The sequence below is a fragment of the Oryx dammah genome, unplaced genomic scaffold (assembly GCF_014754425.2).
Source record: "Oryx dammah isolate SB20612 unplaced genomic scaffold, SCBI_Odam_1.1 HiC_scaffold_11081, whole genome shotgun sequence".
NCBI classification, from domain to species: Eukaryota; Metazoa; Chordata; class Mammalia; order Artiodactyla; family Bovidae; genus Oryx; species Oryx dammah.
This window is the reverse complement of record NW_024080475.1, coordinates 96,391-116,842: the sequence shown is the minus strand read 5'-3', so window position 1 is coordinate 116,842 and position 20,452 is coordinate 96,391. Positions and strand designations below refer to the sequence as shown.

Below are 20,452 nucleotides of genomic sequence, written 5' to 3'. Positions count from 1 at the left end.
GGCAGTGCTATCCTTATGGAAGGACTCTATTGCTAAATTTGTTAATGTCTCCAACTAATGTTGTAGTTTTACTTTCCAGGAGTTTTGTAAAAACTCTTGTGCTATTGTGGAAAACTAGGATCCAGTCAAATGCCTGTGCAGCCTTTTCTTTGTGTTTATATAATAAATAGTGCAGTTTTTAATGTGAAATTATCATCTTTATGGTTATGGATTTAATTTTTATATTTTGTATTTTGACTAGGAATATATATTAAGTATCTTTTCTTTGCTCAATAGAAGTAGATTACTTCCAAATACATATGCATTAGGATATTGGATAGAAACTCTATCTTTTAAGCAACTTCTTTTTGTTATTTTCCTTGTTGACTGTGAACTCTAGGTTTTTACTTGGCAATCATAAGCATAAGTTTCTATGTGTATAAAAGATAATACCCATTCAACAAATGTTAATTGAGGACCAACTATGTACGAGCCTACACTTCAAGGAGAATTTGTTGTTGTGTAATTGCTAAGGTATATCCGACTCTTTGCTGCCCCATGGACTGTAGCCCACTAGGCTCCTCTGTTCATGGGATTTCCCTGGTGAAAATACTGGAGTGGGTTGCCATTTCCTTCTCCTGGGGATCAAACTCGTGTCTCCTGCATTGACAGGAGGAAGATTCTTTACTGATAAGCCCCCAGGGAAGCCCCAAGGAGAAGAATACAGGTAAGCAATAGATAGTACCGAGGAGTAAACTTTGTATTGTGTTGAAAGTCACGTGGAAATAAGAAAAAGAAGGGCAGGGGAACAGGACTCTGGAGTCTACAGCTATGAATAGGGGAAAGCAGGATACAATTTGTAAATTGGAGAGTCAGGATTAAAATTAAGTGAAAACTTCAAGGACATGAGGAAGCTGGGTCCCCAGATATCTGAGGGAAGAATATTTGCAGGAGAAAGTGTAGCTTGTAGCAATGCCCAAGGCTGGGTGTTTCTCACAGCAAGAAGGAAGATGCGGCTGAGAGAGGGAGGGGCTGGAGAGATGGTGAGGGAGAACCTCAGCGGCTGGCAAGCCCTTTTGTAAGGCTTTTAGCTTTGTTCCAAGGGAAATAAGCTGCATCTCCCAAAAGGCCTGCCTGTTTTTCTATTCTTATCTGACCCCCCAAGCTGTCTCTCCGGGGTACAGTCATGCACATGTATTACTCATTAACACATACTGCATAGTACCTTTCAATATGCTTTTTTCAATATTAGAATTCCAAATGTATTGGTGTTACTATCTGGCCTCATAGACGTTCTGTTAGTTTAGCTATTGTATGTCCAGACATAGATTTGACGTTTAGTAACTCATGTCTTTATAAAGGTCAGCTCCTTCTTACTCATCTTCATTTTTCAAAAGTAACCAGCTATTAGATGAATGTTGCATATTTTCTCTTAATTTAGGTTTTAACTCATGTAAATATAATAAGTCTGTCAGCTCAGATTCTAAGACTCTTTGGTAAAAATGCAGTCTTCTGGCAAGACTCCTCGAGAAGCACCCCTTTTGCTTGTTCTTTGTATCCTTTTCTTGTTCTTAGCATTGCAGCACCTGCTCAGTTTTTAAATGGGTAGGCCTCCCAATTAGTTAGCTACATCTTTATAGTTTACAAATCAAATATATGGTTGAAACGGGAGTCATGATAATGCCAGAAAAAGAGGCAGAAAATCCCGACCAACAGATGATGACTTTGCTTTCACTGAACGCTTGGGATCAAACATAAATAGAGCCTGAGCCCCTCGGGGACATTTGTTTCCCGGTCACGAGATGGTCAAGGTCACTTCTGTATGTTTCCCCTGGATTTTCCTCATTCAATTCTGTCTGTGAAATGCTTCAGGTCTTGTGGTTTCTTAAGTGAAGGAAAATGATCTTAGGCACAAGTATCATGTTCATGTAACTAAATGGCAGCAAATATAGGTCTCATTTAGTCTCATTGTGCCGGTAAACCACTGAAGTCACTGTAAACTCTTCTCCCAGAATATTATCTTAAAATGATAATAGGATTTAAAAAGTACATTATTCTTACCAGTAGAGAGAAATCTTTACATGTTATACATTATCCATAATTTAATTACATAAATCATCACTTGGGGTTTGGTCACAGGAAATAGTAAAAATTACCAGACCATTGGAATATGTTAGTCACTGTCACTTATTAAACAATCTTAAATATCTTTCACTCCAATTCTTTTCACTCACTTCCAAGTTCAGTCTTAGCATGAGCATTGACAGATGATGTTGGATAAAAATAATCTTTTCAGTTATCTAAATTTGATCCCATATACCTGTCAAAACTGCAGGAAGTATCAGTGGTATTTATCAAAAATACAGAACATTGTTCTCCATGTTTTAAGGCCAATGTATTTGTTTAATAAGCAGAGTCTTTAAGGATTATCTGCCTTAGACTTTCCAGTGATTAGAGAAAAACGTTAAGCTAGTGAGCTCATACAGCAGCTTTAAGGGTAATAACGCCAATTCTGTATCCCCACACAACCCACCAAATGAGTTTTTAAAAATTAGATTTTGCTTTATTAGAAACAGAAAAAAAAAATCAAAGTTTGAGAACTGCTGCTTACTGAGAAAAAGCAGAAATGTCACCCTTCTACTGCTGCTTTCTTCAGGGTTCTTTCCATTATATCTCAGCAGTGCCCAGTCCTGGCCAAAGACAGAAATGACTGTTTTCCTTTACATTGTGGAGTATGCTTCTAAAGTTTCCTTGAATTAAACTGCATCTTCTGATTCCATTGCTATGACTCTAATTTTTTTTTCCAATATAATTTGAACGGACAACATGTTGAAATTGATGTTGACTTATCCTTCCAGTTTATAGGCAACCAAAACAAGAAAAAAACACACCACCAAATAGAAATAGAAGATAAGTCCTAGGAGTTTTCCACGCTTGCTGTGTGCATGAACCAAGCTTTATGAAATCCCAGATGTGTAAAGATATATAAATCTTAGTCCCTGATATCAGAAGTTGTCAACTCACTGCAAACCACAACACAGGAGTGCTATACCAAAGTGTAGAGTATACACTAGAGATTACAAAAATCTAATGTTTTGTGTAATATATCTGCCTTTCCAGTTCTCTATGAGCATTCTATTTCTTTGGCAGCAATTCTTACTTTAACTTCACAGCCACTTGAGGTGACTGGCAGGAACTGAAAATGAGCTTTGTCTGTATTCATAAAATTGTGGGGATTACTGACAGGGAATAAAACGATTTGTGTGAAGTGCAGGTTTTCATACATAGGCTGAGCTCTCTTAAAGATGCGTCCTGTGGTGAGCAGAATACAAAAGCACCTAAAAGGCCAATTCCCTTATAGCATGTTCAAGGCTGCTTTGTAGTCATCTGTCTCTAAACCTTTATTTTTCAACCGCCAGTATCTAGGAGTCATTTGGGTTATAATCAAAAGAAGCAAAGGACATAAAATCCATATGGCATGGGACAAATTAGCCGGGGATGAAAATTGCTGTAATTAAAAAACAGTGCATGTATATTTTGTGATCACAAAGCTCATTCAGCTTGTAATAGAAGCAACAAAATGGAGGGCTTCTGCCTGGCTCAGATAAAATCAACATTTCTTCTGCAACATTTAAAAAGATTTACTAGAGACTTTGAACTAGTACTTCCCTGGTCTTTAGAGAGAAGAGCAGAGAACCATAGCTCCTCTGATGAGAGAAGAAACCAGAGAGGGAGAGAAAAGAAGAATATTATTCTGTTGATTTTAAAAATATATTTTAGCTTTTTAAAGTTTCTGGTACTTGAGAAAAGATAGCACTTGCAGAAGTGACATTTCTACTTTGCAATGCTGCCATTTTGCCTCTTTCCAAAGAGACATTAGATAATTTAGATACTCAATAGTGCTTCAACTGTGGAAGCAGAGTTTTCCTTCTTACAAATTATGACAGGTTGTTTGTGACTGAGAAAAATGACTTGTCATGAAACTAATTGGGAAAAAATATACCCATTTTAAAACCTCTGCTAATGGTCATGGTAAAACATCTCACTGTGATTATCAGGAGGTGGTTTGCTTTGTTCTCTATTCCACATATATTTTAAAGTAACATTGTGATGTAAGAAATTGTACTTGAAAACATTATCATTTTGGTGGTTCAGACGATGACTTTATATTTTGCCTCATACTAATTTTTTTTATATTTCGTAACTATGATATTTGTGTGCTTAGTCGCTCAGTTGTGTCCAATTCTGTGACCCTATGGACTGCAGCCCACCAGGCTCCTCTGTCCATGGGCTTCTCCAGGCAAGAATACTGGAGTGGGTAGCCTTTCCCTTCTCCAGGGAATCTTCCCAACCCACAGATCGAACCAGGGTCTCCTGCATTGCAGGCGGATTCTTTACCAGCTGAGCTACCAGGGAACTATGAAACAGAAAATTTTGATACCTGCCTTTCTGAAAAAAAAAAATTTTAATTTAGAATAAATGTGCAAATTTTAAAATACCAGATTACATTAAAAACCCTATAATTATGTTTAGAGAAATATGGCTGTCTCTGCAAATGTCTCAGTGATTTTCTATAAACTAAATTGAATAAATAAACTTTCTATAAGTAATTCACAGTGTTTAAAAAGAGAATTTGTATTTTTTAACTTTATAATATTTCTTTCACAACTTTAATTTATAATTTGAAATTATTACCCTTAGCTTTTCAAGATATGTTTTTATTTTCAAGAATATCTTTGAATTCCACAATTATTTTTTAAATCTACTCCAGTTCTATAGAAAATATGTGTTTGATCATGTACATGGACTATGTTAGTAAATGATCCCATTTTGCCTTTTCTCACTGGAGTTTCAAGTAAAACTGTGATCAATATTCTTAAAAAATTGTCATATGGTTCATACATGGAGCAATATTTTTTTATTTTTTGGACCAAAATGACTTTTAAACTGTAAATGTCATTTTTAAGATTAATTTTTAAAATTCCCTTATTGTTATTTTTAAAGTAACAATATAATATTAGGATATTAGAATACTTGATCTGGAATCCAGACTGCTGTATGTAATTGGTATAATTTTACAAAGTCTTACATACTGTTTAAAATTTAAAAATAATCTCCAAGTATCATACTGCTTGATTATATAACACATGCTTATTTCACAACACAGAATACCTTGTTGCGCTGAAAATTCTGGACAGTTCTAGCAGCTGCTTTGCGCTGTACAGGCAGCATTAGAGACATTTTTTTATAATCCCTCATTCACCATATTTGCCAACTGCAAGTGGAGAAACCAGCTCAGTCAAGCAATCAGTCTCCATTCCTCTTTTAGCTGCAGGAGAACGATCCCAAGTGAAAACTGCCCATCAGAGTCCAGTAAACCTATGCAATTATGAGAAATTGTCATATATTTTTGTTCTAAGATAATACATCTTTGGGACAGCAGCTGTGGATAAACCCCAGAACTAATGGCATTTTGAACATAGGTCTGAACGTTGTGAGGACACGGCCACACTGAAATTTATGTTTACCGGTTCACTCATTACAAGGGGCGAAGAAGGCAATGGCACCCCACTCCAGTACTCTTGCCTGGAAAATCCCATGGATGGAGGAGCCTGGTGGGCTGCAGTCCATGGGGTCGCTAAGAGTTGGACACGACTGAGCGACTTCACTTTCACTTTTCACTTTCATGCATTGGAGAAGGAAATGGCAACCCTCTCCAGTGTTCTTGCCTGGAGAATCCCAGGGATGGGGGAGCCTGGTGGGCCGCCATCTATGGGGTCGCACAGAGTCGGACACGACTGAAGCGACTTAGCAGCAGCAGCATTACAGGGGGCAGTAAGGGTTTTAACTGGATCTCTGAACATCATTTAAACAAGCACAGGGTGTGCTGCAAAGACCTCACAGGTGTCTGGAACTCAGACCAGTTTGGGGGCTCAGCTTTTTTCCTTCCAGGAATTGCTCTGGTTGGATCTCAGAAACATGTCTCCACCTGACTGTTCTCTCGCCCTTGAGGTCTGTTTATCACAGCCAGAAGAGTATGGCTCCAATCATTATCTAAACAATTAATTTTTTTGCCTTAGGGAAATGAGTTTAATTAATCAAAACATTCTTGCTAAGTCATGTTGACCAGTACAGATTGTTCTGTAATTAATGGTATTTTTTTTTACACTCTGGAGTTGCAAATAGTTTTATAAATGTGTCCATAATAAAAACATATTTAAAAGGAAAATCTCGTCATTCTTCTGGAAAATTCACTATACACAGCCTTTCACAAACTTTTTTCAATACCAGCCCTCAGTAATCATTTGAGAAATGAATGATTATACCCCCTTCACAGGGTTACTGTGAAGATGACACTTACCCGGCAGTACACCACAAGTCTTGGCACTATTTGTGAACCTTTGGAATTGTTCAAAAAATGATTTTTGTTGTCATTTAGTTATAGCCTGCATGTTTTGTTTAATGATTTGTTCAAAATTTCTAGAGTAAATCCTTCTTAATCCTTGTATTACATGCGTATCTGGTTTGTCAACTCATTTTAGGGTATGTGAGACATTTAATATGATTTTATAGAAGACTGCATGGTTTCCGTGTGCTCTTAGATCTGTACATCAGAGTCAGCCGAAGTACTTGATAAAAAGAGCAATGTTTTCAATGGAGGGGATCCTAGGATCTCTGTTTTTGAGAAAATCCCTGGTGATTTTGGTACCTAGCCAGAAACTTAGCAGAATATAAACAATATTTCCAAACACTGCCTATTCTCTTCCTGTTCCAAGATTTTCTTTTTAAAGTTAGGGACTAATCTATCTAATCTCAGTATTGTAGCAATGAGTAAAGTATTTAACATGAAAACCTATTGTGCGCATTTGTATTCTTTATCATGCCACTTTATCCTGAATTATTCAAATATTTATCTCAACTCTGTAATTTTTTTAGGCCAGGGATAATTTAAGTAAAGCGTTAATAACATTTCAATAATATTGGGGGGTTATCTGAGGTATATTCTAGCATGCTTTGAAATGTTACATGATCACATCATTAACCAAAGGTCTAGTGTTAGAAATTCTGTTTGCTGTAAAGTTTACAGTATAAAAAATTCTTCACAAGCACAATTCTGAACTCTCATGGTACCGCTCATCTGTCTAGTATGCTCTCCTTTACACCAAGGACATTTTCCCACTGTCCTTCAAGTGACTTTGAACTCCACAGTCACTGCCACTCTTCCTGATGGTTGATGAATATGGTGCTTCTGGCTGCTCAGGTTGGACACGCAAGACATCACAACGATGCTAAATATTCAGGTAGAATATTTTTAGAAAACTTGGTAGAAAGTGCTAGAAATTTCAAATTTTATTTCCTAGCAGTATGTGGGCTCATTCTCGCTACTGGTAGGTAGAGATCATATTTCTTGTCACTCTTGTAGACGCCATCATATGGGCTTCACTCATAGCTCAGTTGGTAAAGAATCCACCTGCAATGTGGGAGACCTGGTTTGATTCCTGGGTCAGGAAGATCCTCTGGAGCAGAGATAGGCTGCCCACTCCAGTATTCTTGGGCTTCCCTTGTGGCTCAGCTGGTAAAGAATCCACCCGCAATGCGGGAGACCTGGGTTTGATTCCTGGGTTGGGAAGATCCCCTGGAGAAGGGAAAGGCTACCCACTCCAGTATTCTGGCCTAGAGAATTCCATGGACTGTATAGTCCATGGGGTTGCAAAGAGTCGGACATGACTGAGCGACTTTCACTCTTGTAGACTCAGCACGTAGAACTAGTAGGTGCTTAAAAAAAAATCACTGTATATTGGTAGAGCGATTCAGTAACTGTGCTGCCAGCAAAGCATGGAAAAAAAAGGATGAGCATGTGAAATAAACCTAGGACAGTCAAGTCTGACCTAATGGTGGCTACACTGTTGGAGCTTCCCTGGTGGCTCAGAGGGTAAAGTGTCTGCCCGCAATGCGGGAGACCCGGGTTCAGTCCCTGGGTCGGGAAGATCCCCTGGAGAAGGAAATGGCAACCCACTCCAGTATTCTTGCCTGGAGAATCCCACGGAAGGAGGAGCTTGGTAAGCTACAGTCCATGGGGTCACAGAGTCGGACATGACTGAGCAACTTCACTTTCTTTTTCTTTCACATACTGTTTCTACCCATGGGACAAGGAATTATGTAATAGGTTAAGAGGAAGTGAGGCTGGCTTCCTGTCACTAAAATTTTCACAAACACTTAAGGATCCTAAGGCCAAATGGAATTGTTACATCTTCAGAAATGGTCCTCTGAAAAGTCATCTGCTTTCCCATTAGTGGATAACTTCCCATTTCTCTTGTCTGATGATGGTGTTGTCTAAGATACTTATTGTCTGTGATCCCAGCTGTTGTAACTGGAAGAGGCACACAGCCAACCCCAGGATGCTTGTCTCCTTGATATCATGAGGCTGTGGGTAAGGGCTACAGAAAGGAAACCAGCCCATGAGAAAAAGTCCTTCTCATCTGGAGACATGTGTTCTTCGATTCTAAGAGACTGTTTTGTAGTATTTGATAATTTGCTAATCTTCGCTTTCTCGCTCTTGTTGATGGACCTCATTACATTTGAATATCGAAATTGGACTTCCTTATCTGATCTTCTAAGTTGCTTATGTTCTCTCTCCAATTTCCATCTTCACCTTTTTGTTCTTTGATATATATTTCCTTTTCTTTGTCTTTTACCTCATCCATTAAATTTAAACTTCTGCTATCATATTTTAAAATAAGAACTTTTAGCTTTTTTTGCAGTTACCTATTTTTAGCATCCACTCTTATTTCAAGAATGTGCTGCGCTTAGTCACTCAGTCGTGTCTGACTCTTTGCAACCCATGGACTGTAGCCCACCAGGCTCCTCTGTCCATGGGGATTCTACAGGTTGCCATGCCCTCCTCCAGGGGATCTTCCCAACCCAGGGATCGAACCCAGGTCTCCCACATGGCACACGGATTCTTACCATCTGAGCCACCAGGGAAGTCCATGTACAATGTATTTAATTATATCCTAGGAGAACATAGGAATATGTGAATGTATGTGTGTGTGCGCACACCCGTTTAAACTTTCACCAGCTGCCTGCTTTGTCTTTCATTTCTCTGAGCTCTTTTTGTGTTTATTTTTAATTTATTTTTTATTATTATTTTATTTTTATTTCTTTCAAGTTGGAGGTGTTCCTCAAATATCTACAGATCTTTTGTTGTCCCTTTGTAATGAAGGAAGTTGTGATTAAGGGAGCTGGTGATGGACAGGGAGTACTAGCGTGCTGCAGTCCATGGGGTTGCAAAGAGTTGGACACTACTGAGCGACTGAACTGAACTGAATGAAGAAGCATTCATTTGTAATTATTCAAATATTTACCTTAACCCTGTACTTTGTTTGGCGAGGAATATATTTAAATAAAGTGTTAACATTTCAATAATATTGGATGATTATTTAAGCTATATTCTAGGACACTTTAAAACTTTAGTTGATCATGTCATTAATCAAAGGGTTAATGTTAGAAATTTTGTTTACTGTAATCTTACAGTATAAAACTTTTTCACAAGCACAATTCACTCTCATCTTATCCCTCTAAATGTTTATGTTAAAAAAGATAAAATACTGAAGATTAATAGTTCAGCATCCATTGGCTCAGTGGGTAAAGAATCTGTCTGCAAGGCAGGAGATGTAAGAGACTCAGGTTCGATTCCTGGATCGGGAAGATCCCCTGGGGAAGGAAATGGCTACCCACTCTGGTATTCCTGCCTGAAAAAATCCTGTGGACAGAGGAGCCTGGTAGGGTACAGTCTTGGATCACAGAGTCCGACATAACTGAGCAACTAAGCACACACATATCCCTCTCTAGGCATGATGAAATGTATAGGAGCACCCTATAAAAAGATAGAAAGTAAAAACGGAAGAGAAAACTTAAGAACAGAATCTAAGGAAACAAAGTAATCATGCAGAATGGGTTATTTGAAAAGGGTGTGTGTGTGTGTGTGTGTGTGTGTGAGATAGTCGCTCAGTCGTGTCCAACTCTTTTCGACCCCGTGGACCGCAGCCCGCCAGGCTCCTCTGTCCATGGGATTAAATCTTCCAGGCAAGAATACTGGAGTGGGTTGCCATTTCCTTCTCCAGGGGACCTTCCTGACCCAGAGATCAAACCCAAGTCTCCCACATTGCAGGCAGACTCTTTACCATCTGAGCTACCAGGGAAGCCCAAGAGTAGTATTTAAAAGCCATTGACATTACTTATTACAATTAGCAATTGACAATTAACAATAGTAGTATTTAAAAGCCATTGACATTACTCATTAGCAAGTAGGGCTGTTGGCTGAATATTTATGGAGCCCTGTCCTGGCACACACGGTAGAATTGCGCTGTTTGTTCTGTGTGGCCAAGGGGGAGGCATGTGACTTTCTAGCCACTGGACCGCGAGTAGAAATAGCAGAGTGAGAGGAAGGTGTGCATGAAGGACTGAAGGCCAGAAGGAAGAAGAGGAGGAGGGAGGGAACTGAAATCATCAGGGGAAACAAAAGGAGATACATGCAGATGACGAATCGGTTAAAAATACTATACAAGTTACATAAAACTTCATCAAAAGTTTGAAACCTTACACTAAGTTTGCAAATGCCTACCACTTTGAACCTAGCAAACAACATTAAGAAGCAAAAGAAAGCTTGATTAGTTCTGTAAATAATTAGATCAGTAGTTAACCTTCTTCCATGAAGTATGCAACTGGCCTGGATGGTGTTATTGGCTGGTTCTACCAAATATTTATTATGCAGCTAAACCTAATGCAAACAACCTCAGGGTGTAGAAAAAAGGTCACCTTACAAGGTTGGTATGAACTTGATTATAAAACAAGAAAGCACAGATTAGATGTCAGTCCCATTCATGAGCATGAGCATCCCTGTTCTCACCCAGGACGTCGGTCATCTCATCATCTCCCCTTAGCTTCTTTTGTTTCAGCTTCCATCTGTTTTACCACCACTGACTTCTTAGATGCTTTTCGAATCCTCAGGCGCCTTCCTCAGGACGTTCACATGTGCCTTTCCTCTCTTTGAAGCCCTCTGCTCCTGAAACTCTCTTGCCTGGCCCCTTTACCTCCTCTCATCCTTTAAAATTTGTCTTCTTAGTTATTCCTTCCCTGAATTATTCCAATGTTCCCTACCCCTCTTCAATATTTTGCTTTTCTTTGCACTTTTCACATTCTTACACATATTACTTCTGCATCTCATTTGTCTGTCTTCCACCTCTAGAACTAGAGCAGAATTTTATTTTATTTTTTTACTTACTTCCACAGCACCAGCAATTCATGAAGCGCCTGGCACCTGGTGAGGGCCTGACAGCTATTTGTGGAATGAACTGATACACACAAAAGCATTGAACAAAATGTTAGCATGACAAGTTCAGCAACATATTAAAAAATACAGTATGACTCAGTTGGGTTTTTCTCAGGGATGCAAGTTTAATTTAAAATTGAAAAAAATATTGAAATGGCAGATAAAAAGAAAAACATAAAATTATTTCGACAGATGGGGAAAAGCCAGTTATGGAATTCAAAACTGAAGATACCTTTTTAACCAGTCAACCGATAGCATACATAACGCTTGATGGTCAAACAAGAGAGTAGAATCAAGAGAAAGGTCAGTAGTAGAAAGGCACAAATAATGGAAAGAAAGCTCAGAATTTTCACAGATGGAATAATTATCAACACAAAATAATTCACAGAACTAAAATAATTCAGAGGATCAAAAATAGGTTTTGCGAAATTTCTAGACGTGCAATCATTATAAAAATACCCATCTGAACCCCAGTAAGGTAAATTGTGGAATCAAACTGTTTCTAAAATGTGTATGTTAATGTAATAGGGCCATCAGTGGCATGACACACATGAGGAAGAGGAGCAAGTTGAGGGCATTTTCTCCACAACCAACCAAGATAAGCTCCAAAGCTGGGGCACAGGCCAGTAGACAACAGACCAGTGGTTGAACAGAATTAGACTGCCCGCAAAGAGACTCAGACCTCAGTGGCTACTTGGTAATGACAGAGGTGTTATGGCAGGTTGCAAGATAAAGAATCAGGTCTTTGGTAAGTGGTGCTGGAAAAGCATTACCAGTGAGTACATTGTCAGTCTCTCGGCAGCCTCACACATCAGCCTCCGTTCCAGGGCCCTCCGTTTTGTTGGTCTCTCTTCTTAGCTGTCTGTCTCTCTTACTCTCTTTCTTGTTGATTTAGACTTTTCTCCCTTTATTTTGGTGCACTCTGGAGTGAGAAAAGGCTTGTGTTTACTTCACAGTGTTTTAATGAAAGAAAATTAAGCAGCATATGTCCCACTTTAAAAAAATAGACTATTTTTATAGACTAAGATACAATATAGCTTTTATCTTCTTTGAAATTTTGATACAGTTGCTAATATTTCAGAGTGTATTGAAAAGAAAGTCCAGTAATTTCTTCTGTGTGACAGTAAGAACATAGCATTAATTCATTCTGAGAAAATACAAAAAAACAGGAACTAGATACGAGAAATGCTTGTTTGTGTGTACAGGTATGTCTACAGCATGTAAATTCTGGGTTCAGGATTTCAACCATCAGCTCTGTTTGAGAATCAGTGGCCCTACTTTCAGCATATCTAATATTGAAAATGTTTCCTGGGGAAAGTCATTTTATTATTTTTAATAGAGTTTTCTCAAGAAAAGGTATTTTTGCCGGTACCAGCCCTCCGCGTACTATGCTTTCACTGATATTATTTGATGGAGTGCTTTCTCATTGGAGGCACAGTAAGAAATATGGCGATGGTGGCAGCAGAATCCTCAGCCTCAGAAGATGATTGTTGGGAGCATCTCCTGGGCCCCGGAGCACAGTTGCCATGGTAACTCTGCTGCTATGCCAAGGCCGCTTCTCTCTGTGGGAGGAAAGAAGCTCCCCTGCCAGCAGCTACGTGGGATTCTGGCAGCTGGAGAGAACGCCGAAATGGTGCACTGCTTCCCCAGATGGGAGTTCTGAAAGCCTTCTTTAAAAGCCAATAGGCAACTCAGACCTTGCAGAAGAGTAGGGCAATCAGAATCCAGCCCATTACAAGTGCAAAATATGCATCAGAAGTTTCTTACTTTGAGTAAAAGTTTTGCAGAGGATCAGGACTGAAAATGGGGCTTCCCTAGTAGCTCAATTGGTAAAGAATTTGCATGCAGTGCAGAAGACCTGGGTTTGATCCCTGGGTAGGGAAGATCCCCTGGAGAAGGGAAAGGCTGCCCACTCCAGTATTCTGGCGTGGAGAATTCCATGGACTGTATAGTCTATGGGGTTGCAAAGAGTTAGACACGACTGAGCAACTCTCATTTCACAGGACTGAAATGGAAAGATTATAACTTGATCTGACAGTAAAGGAGGTTTAAAGGAATTGGTACTTATCCATAAGGGTACTGTCAGTCTGAGGGATTTAAGTGACAGCATTTAAATAGAAAGTTAAAGAAATATTTCTGTTTAGTTTGGAGATTTTAAGCTCATCTGGAAATGCCTGTTAACTCAGACTTGTCCATTTGGGTTTACTCAGTATTGAAATTTCTCTCATGTTTTTCCAAATAAAAGGCAGTTTTTCAATGAAAGCTATACTTAATGTTTGGGTTTCCCTGGTGGTTGAGATGGTAAAGAATCTGCCTGCAATGCTGGAGACCTTAATTCGATCCCTGGTTGGGGAGGATCTCCTGGAGAAGGGAATGGCTACCCACTCCAGTGTTCTTGCCTAGAGAATTCCATGGACAGAGGAGCCTGGCGGGCTACAGTCCATGGGGTCACAAAGAGTCAGACGTTGACAGAGCGACTCACACTTTCACTTTATCCTTAATACTACACAGACTATGGCACAAAGAGCATCTCCCCTCCCACCATATATATAGAGTCTAGGCAGACAGGCCTGGTTGCTTGTAGGCTAGAATTGGTCCAACTAACACACAACAGGAGCTTCCCTGGTGGCTCAGACGGGAAAGCGTCTGTCTGCAATGCAGGAGACCCGGGTTCGTTGGGGAAGGTCTGCTGGAGAAGGAAATAGCAGCCCACTCCAGTATTCTTGCCTGGAAAATCCAATGGACGGCAGACCCTGGTAGGCTACCGTCCATGTGGTCGCAAAGAGTCGGACACGAACATGAAATAAGCAGAAACTGACTGGAATTAGTAACAAAATTAATCAGAAATTCTTTTTTTTGCCACTTTATTTATTTTTTAATTGAAGGGTAATTGCTTTATAGAATTTTATTGTTTTCTGTCAGACATCAACAAGAATCAGCCATGGGTTCACCCATGTCCCCTCCCTCCTGAACCCCCTCCCATCTCCCTCCCCATCCCACCCTTCTAGATTATTACAGAGCCCCTGTTTGAGTTCCCTGAGTCATGTAGCAAATTCCCATTGGCTATCTATTTTGCATATGGTATTGCGAGTTTCCATGTTACTCATGACAATCTGGTAACCCCCAGTGGGCTTACCACTCCCTTTGGTTCTGAGACAGTCCCAATTTATCTTTATTCTGTTAGAAGCTTGAGGGGTGGGGTCAGCAAAGGTAACTCCTATCCATGAAGTAGGTGTTTGGACCCTTTCCTGTATATTTGACTCCTGTTCCTAAGGGTTTTGTGGATACTTTAATCGGACACCTCAGTGTCTGCAGTAGAAATGCCACACATTTAGACCCTTCAAGAAAAATAGGGAGAGAAACTACAAAGGGCAAGGATTTGAGATCATGGGGCTTTCTGGGACACTTGCCAAAATTAAGAGTAGCTCTTCTTTGGGTTGGTACCAATTTTAGGTTTTTTCTTTATTTTTAAACAGATCAAAGATTTTTTTTTTTTTGCTACCCTGTTAATCTCTGCCCCAAACTGTGTTCAGTGACATTCAGACACTCTACACACTGGTCTCACGCATCTGCCAGTGGAATTTCTTCCTATCACGTGAGGTGGCAAAGTGTTCTGCCCTCTTCTACCTAACCACATTGTGTGTGTATGTGCATGCGTGCACGTGTGTGTTGTGTATCATGTGTGTCGGGGGAGGAATGTTCAGGAAATAATTTTGCCTGTGCTAGCAAGAGCTGTGCAAGTGGGAAGGTGTTCAAACTCCTTTTTTTAACCTCTCCTGGGACAGATAAGATGATCCATAATTCTCTTAAGGAGGTTAGGTCAATGAGCAATAAAACAGCAGACTAACCACCCTCTGAATGTAAAGTTACCTCACACAGGAACTTTGCAATCACTGCATGGTTCATATGTAGCTTATAAACATATACACATTATAGATAAAACGCACACAGATCTTCCCGTGAATTAAGTACAGTGCATAACAATCCGTTTTCCAATATTAATTGTTACTAGTCTCTGAAGAGATGAAAAGTTGATAACATGGAGAGAGTTTGAGGGGTTTCAGCATTACAGAAGGAAATTTGATCCACAATTTCCAAAAGCCGATAGGTAGGAGGAAATTTTTGAAATAGGGTGTGTGCGGGGGGGCAGTGGGGAATAGAGGTGAAACTGATTACACAGAGTTCCTCTTTGCTTGTTGCACATCTAACCTGAACTTCCCTTTCTCAGCAGTGGCTGAGAAACAGCATCTCATCAGTATTTTTTGTGGCAACACATATATACTTAGGCATTTCTAGTTAATTCCTTAGAAGAACATATCTGAGTTGACTAGAGAGTTCTGATACTTATTTTGAATATCAACAACCAAGGTTAAGTGATGTTTGAGACTAGTTTAAAGCCATCTTTGGAAAATGGAAGACTAAAATGATGAAACTTCAAAAAGCGAAAGTAGTTACTGTGGTCAAATGATTTTTGGAACCCATATTACAACACAATAATAATTAATATTGATAATAGTTACAGTCAAATCCAATATGATAGGTGTAACATTTACTGAGTAGTTACTCTATGCCATGCACTATTTTCTGTTAGATCATTTAATGCTCACAAGAACCATTTGAGTCCGTTTTATTGTCACTCTTTTACAAATGATTAATTCAGAAGAATAACGTCACCCTGAAACACAGAGGGGTGGAGTCCCTAACAATTCAGGTCTCTCTTTTCTAAACTCAAAGTGATTCTAAAGTAATGTGCCTTCCTACGCTCAGTACCTTCCTGCATTCTCTTTCACTTTTAATAAATGCTGGTCAACGTTCACTAAATTGGATTTACACACAACTAAGAGGTTTTGACTCACTGTGTAAACAAAACAGACCCAGGGAGTTGAAAAGAATAAATGTCATGGAAATAAAAACCAAAATGTGAAATTTGACAACAATGCAGTCAAGATAGAATGATATGCACGTATCAGTTCAGTTCAGTTCGGTCGCTCAGTCGTGCGGACTCTTTGCAACCCCATGAATCGCAGCACACCAGGCCTCCCTGTCCATCACCAACTCCCGGAGTTCACTCAAACTCATGTGCATCAAGTCAGTGATGCCATCCAGCCATCTCATCCTCTGTCGTCCCCTTCTCCTCCTGCCCCCAGTCCCTCCCAGCATAAGGGTCTTTTCCAGTGAGTCAACTCTTTGCATGAGGTGGCCAAAGTACTGGAGTTTCAGGTTTAGCATCAGTCCTTCCAATGAACACCCAAGACTGATCTCCTTTAGGATGGACTGGTTGGATCTCTTTGCAGTCCAAGGGACTCTCAAGAGTCTGCTCCAACACCATGGTTCAAAAGCATCAATTCTACGGCGCTCAGCTTTCTTCATAGTCCAACTCTCACATCCATACATGACCACAGGAAAAACCATAGACTTGACTAGAAGGACCTTTGTTGGCAAAGTAATATCTCTGCTTTTGAATATGCTATCTAGGTTGGTCATAACTTTCCTTCCAAGGAGGAAGCGTCTTTTAATTTCATGGCTGCAGTCACCATCTGCAGTGATTTTGGAGCCCCCAAAAATAAAGTCTGACACTGTTCCCTCATCTATTTGCCATGAAGTGATGGGACAAGATGCCATGATCTTCGTTTTCTGAATGTTGAGCTTTAAGCCAACTTTTTCACTCTCATCTTTCATTTTCATCAAGAGGCTTTTGAGTTCCTCTTCACTTTCTGCCAAAAGGGTGGTGTCATCTGCATATATGAGGTTATTGATATTTCTCCCGGCAATCTTGATTCCAGCTTGTGCTTCTTCCAGCCCAGCGTTTCTCATGATGTACTCTGCATATAAGTTAAATAAGCAGGGTGACAATAGACAGCCTTGACGTACGCCTTTTCCTATTTGGAACCAGTCTGTTGTTCCATGTCCAGTTCTAACTGTTGTTTCCTGACCTGCATATAGGTTTCTCAAGAGGCAGGTCAGGTGGTCTGGTATTCCCATCTCTTTCAGAATTTTCCACAGTTTATTGTGATCTACACAGTCAAGGGCTTTGGCATAGTCAATAAAGCAGAAATAGATGTTTCTTCTGGAACTCTCTTGCTTTTTCGATGATCCATCGGATGTTGGCAATGTGATCCCTGGTTCCTCCGCCTTTTCTAAAACCAGCTTGAACATCTGAAAGTTCACGGTTCATGTATTGCTGAAGCCTGGCTTGGAGAATTTTGAGCATTACTTTACTAGCGTGTGAGATGAGTGCAATTGTACAGTAGCTTGAACATTCTTTGGCATTGCCTTCTTTGAGATTGGAATGAAAACTGACCTTTTCCAGTCCTCTGACCACTGCTGAGTTTCCCAAATGTGCTGGCATATTGAGTCCAGCACTTTCACAGCATCATCTTTCAGGATTTGAAATAGCTCTACTGGAATTCCATCACCTCCACTAGCTTTGTTCATAGTGATGCTTTCTAAGGCCCACTTGACTTCACATTCCAGGATGTCTGGCTCAAGGTGAGTGATCACACCATCGTGATTATCTTGGTCGTGAATATCTTTTTTGTACAGTTTTTCCATGTATTCTTGCCTGTCTAGTGAAGATTAATTATTATAGGAAATCTGGGACTTCGCTGGCAGTTCAGTGGCTAAGACTCTGCATTCCCAACACAGGGGGCGTGAGTTCAATCCCTGGTTGGGAAACTAGGATCCCATATACCATGTGGTGCAGCCAAAAAAAAAAATGGAAATCCGATTTGGGAAGGAAGGGCTTCTGTAATTTTGGGGTAGAAGAGGGAACCCCCAGCTGAAGTAAGCCTTCTTTTGCCTGTGGAGGATGGTTGCTAGTTAAGGAACTTGATTTGTATACTTTCCAGGATACCATAGGACTGGATTTGTGTGGTTGACCTGATGTCATCTAGAAATGCAATACATAGTATGTTCCATATTCCTTTAAGTTTGAGAAAAAGTTTCATTAGATTAACATGGAATATTAATTTCTAATTTTTTTTCTGTTGGTCTTCTGCAGGGTGTTTCGAGTGCTGTATTAAATGCCTGGGCGGCATTCCTTACGCCTCTCTGATCGCCACCATCCTGCTCTACGCCGGGGTTGCCCTCTTCTGTGGCTGTGGTCATGAAGCACTTTCTGGGACTGTCAACATCCTGCAAACCTACTTTGAGATGGCCAGAACTGCTGGAGATACGCTGGACGTCTTTACCATGTAGGTCCATCTGGTATCGCTTCTCATTTTGAGAGTCTATGTGCTCAGTGCTGTGTGTTAAATAAACAGGGGTCTAGAGATAAATGAGGCAGTATTTTATAGACGAAAAAATACTTTTAGGCAGGGTGAAAAGCGTGTCCCCTTGGACATAATGATGACAAAATTTTCAGGAAAAGTTGAAATAATTCATGTTTATCTAAAATAGACTGGCAGTTAAGATTGGAGAGACATTGGTCATAAAATAAGAAACATAACAAAACATGTGTGTGATAATACCCCCCCAAAACCATACACACACAGAATGATTAAAAGTAGGTAGTTGTTGATTAGACACTCAGATAGGAAGGTAAGTTATTTAAAAATAGTCCCTAACTCTGAAGCATCAATTTAGAACTTCGTCAATGTCACTGACAAATGAAAATGAATATATAACAAATTTTAAAAATAATGAAAAAAGAGATAAGGAAATTATATCGCTTATATTTCCCAGTGTAACTTTATTTTACAAATTCTGAAAATTCAACGTTATCCATTAAATTGAATTTTTTAAGCCTGTAGTAGACAGTTTATCGATTAACACTGAATCAGGTATATAGCATGAATTGATCCTTGAGAGTTTATGAATGATACCCATCATTTGGAATATAATTAAACTATCTGAGAATACTTTGGATTATTACATGTTGGCTTGCAAAGAGCCTTAAGTGCCATAGATATATTTTAATGTGACAATACTGACATTTTCTTTTTAGTTTTATCTCAGCCTACACTGGACAAAATATGATTTCACTGTGCATTATTTTAAGCTACCACAGATGTCTTTAAGATCTACAGATCCTCTATATTTAGGCTACATCCAAAGTGCTAACTTTTAGTTATAGAAGTTTGCAAGAAATAAGAAGCTTAATAAGTGGCACGGAATGATTGACTGCATAAATCTACTGAAAACCAGTTGCCAGCATGTTTATTTGACATTTAGACCACAAACCTTCATAGATCACAAACCTTGACAAAAGCTCCGCAGGGCTGTACGTGTGCGGATGCAGCAGACGATCAGAGGTCATGTGCTAACTCCGGAACTTTAACCTTGACCTCTTACATTGGGAGTGAAATGTGAAATCAATAACGCATCTTTGGCATGAGAAGAATGCCATTTAGATCAGAATAAAAGCAAGTGCTCAAGTTCTCTCTTTTCATATTTCAAACAACTAAAATCCGTTATCCTAAGCCCTGTGAAGCTAGCTAATGAATTAAAACCCTCTTCCTGTTGGCGAACAGTTCATGAAAACACAGAGGGAAGGTGTGTACCAGTAACTCCTGGGTATGATTAAACCAGGCGGTACATCCAAGGTCACATAGTGGCTGAGAAGTGGTAGCATTTTCAAAAGTCAGAGTTTTCTAAAGTACACATGGGCTCCTTAGAATGTAGTGATTTGCCTGTCAGTGAATGTGCTTAGGCAAGGCTGGTGATGAACCTCCGATTCTGAGATGCTTACAATCTATGTTGTTCAGTTGCTCAGTCGTGTCCAACTCTTTGCAACCTCATGGACTGCAGCACACCAGACTTCCCTGTCTACCATTTCCCTGAGCCTGCTCAAACTCATGTCCATCAAGTCAGTGATGCCATACAACCATCTCCTCCTCTGTCCCCTTCTCCTCCTGCTTTCAATCTTTCCCAGCATCTGGGTCTTTTCCAATGAGTCGGCTCTTCGCGTCAAGTGGCCAAAGTGTTGGAGCTTCAGTTTCAGCATCACTCCTTCCAATGAATTTTCAGGACTGATTTCCTTTAGGATTGACTGGTTGGATCTCCTTGCTGTCCAAGGGACTCTCAAGAATCTTCTCCAACACCACAGTTCAAAATAGTTCAATTCTTCATTGCTCAGCCTTTCTTATTGTCCGGCTCTCATATCCATATGTGACTACTGGAAAAACCATAGCTTTGACTATG

At 39.8% G+C, this 20,452-nt stretch overlaps 1 protein-coding gene across 2 annotated transcripts in view; it reads left to right on the top strand.

The window, feature by feature from the left end:
* Positions 1-20,452, top strand: part of LOC120860529 (neuronal membrane glycoprotein M6-a) — a 251,228-nt gene that overhangs the window by 192,990 nt on the left and 37,786 nt on the right. For both annotated transcript variants that reach the window (XM_040236349.1, XM_040236350.1), the window contains exon 2: positions 18,312-18,504. In XM_040236349.1, the coding sequence (XP_040092283.1) occupies positions 18,312-18,504 (193 nt within the window). The remainder of the gene's footprint in view (positions 1-18,311; positions 18,505-20,452) is intronic.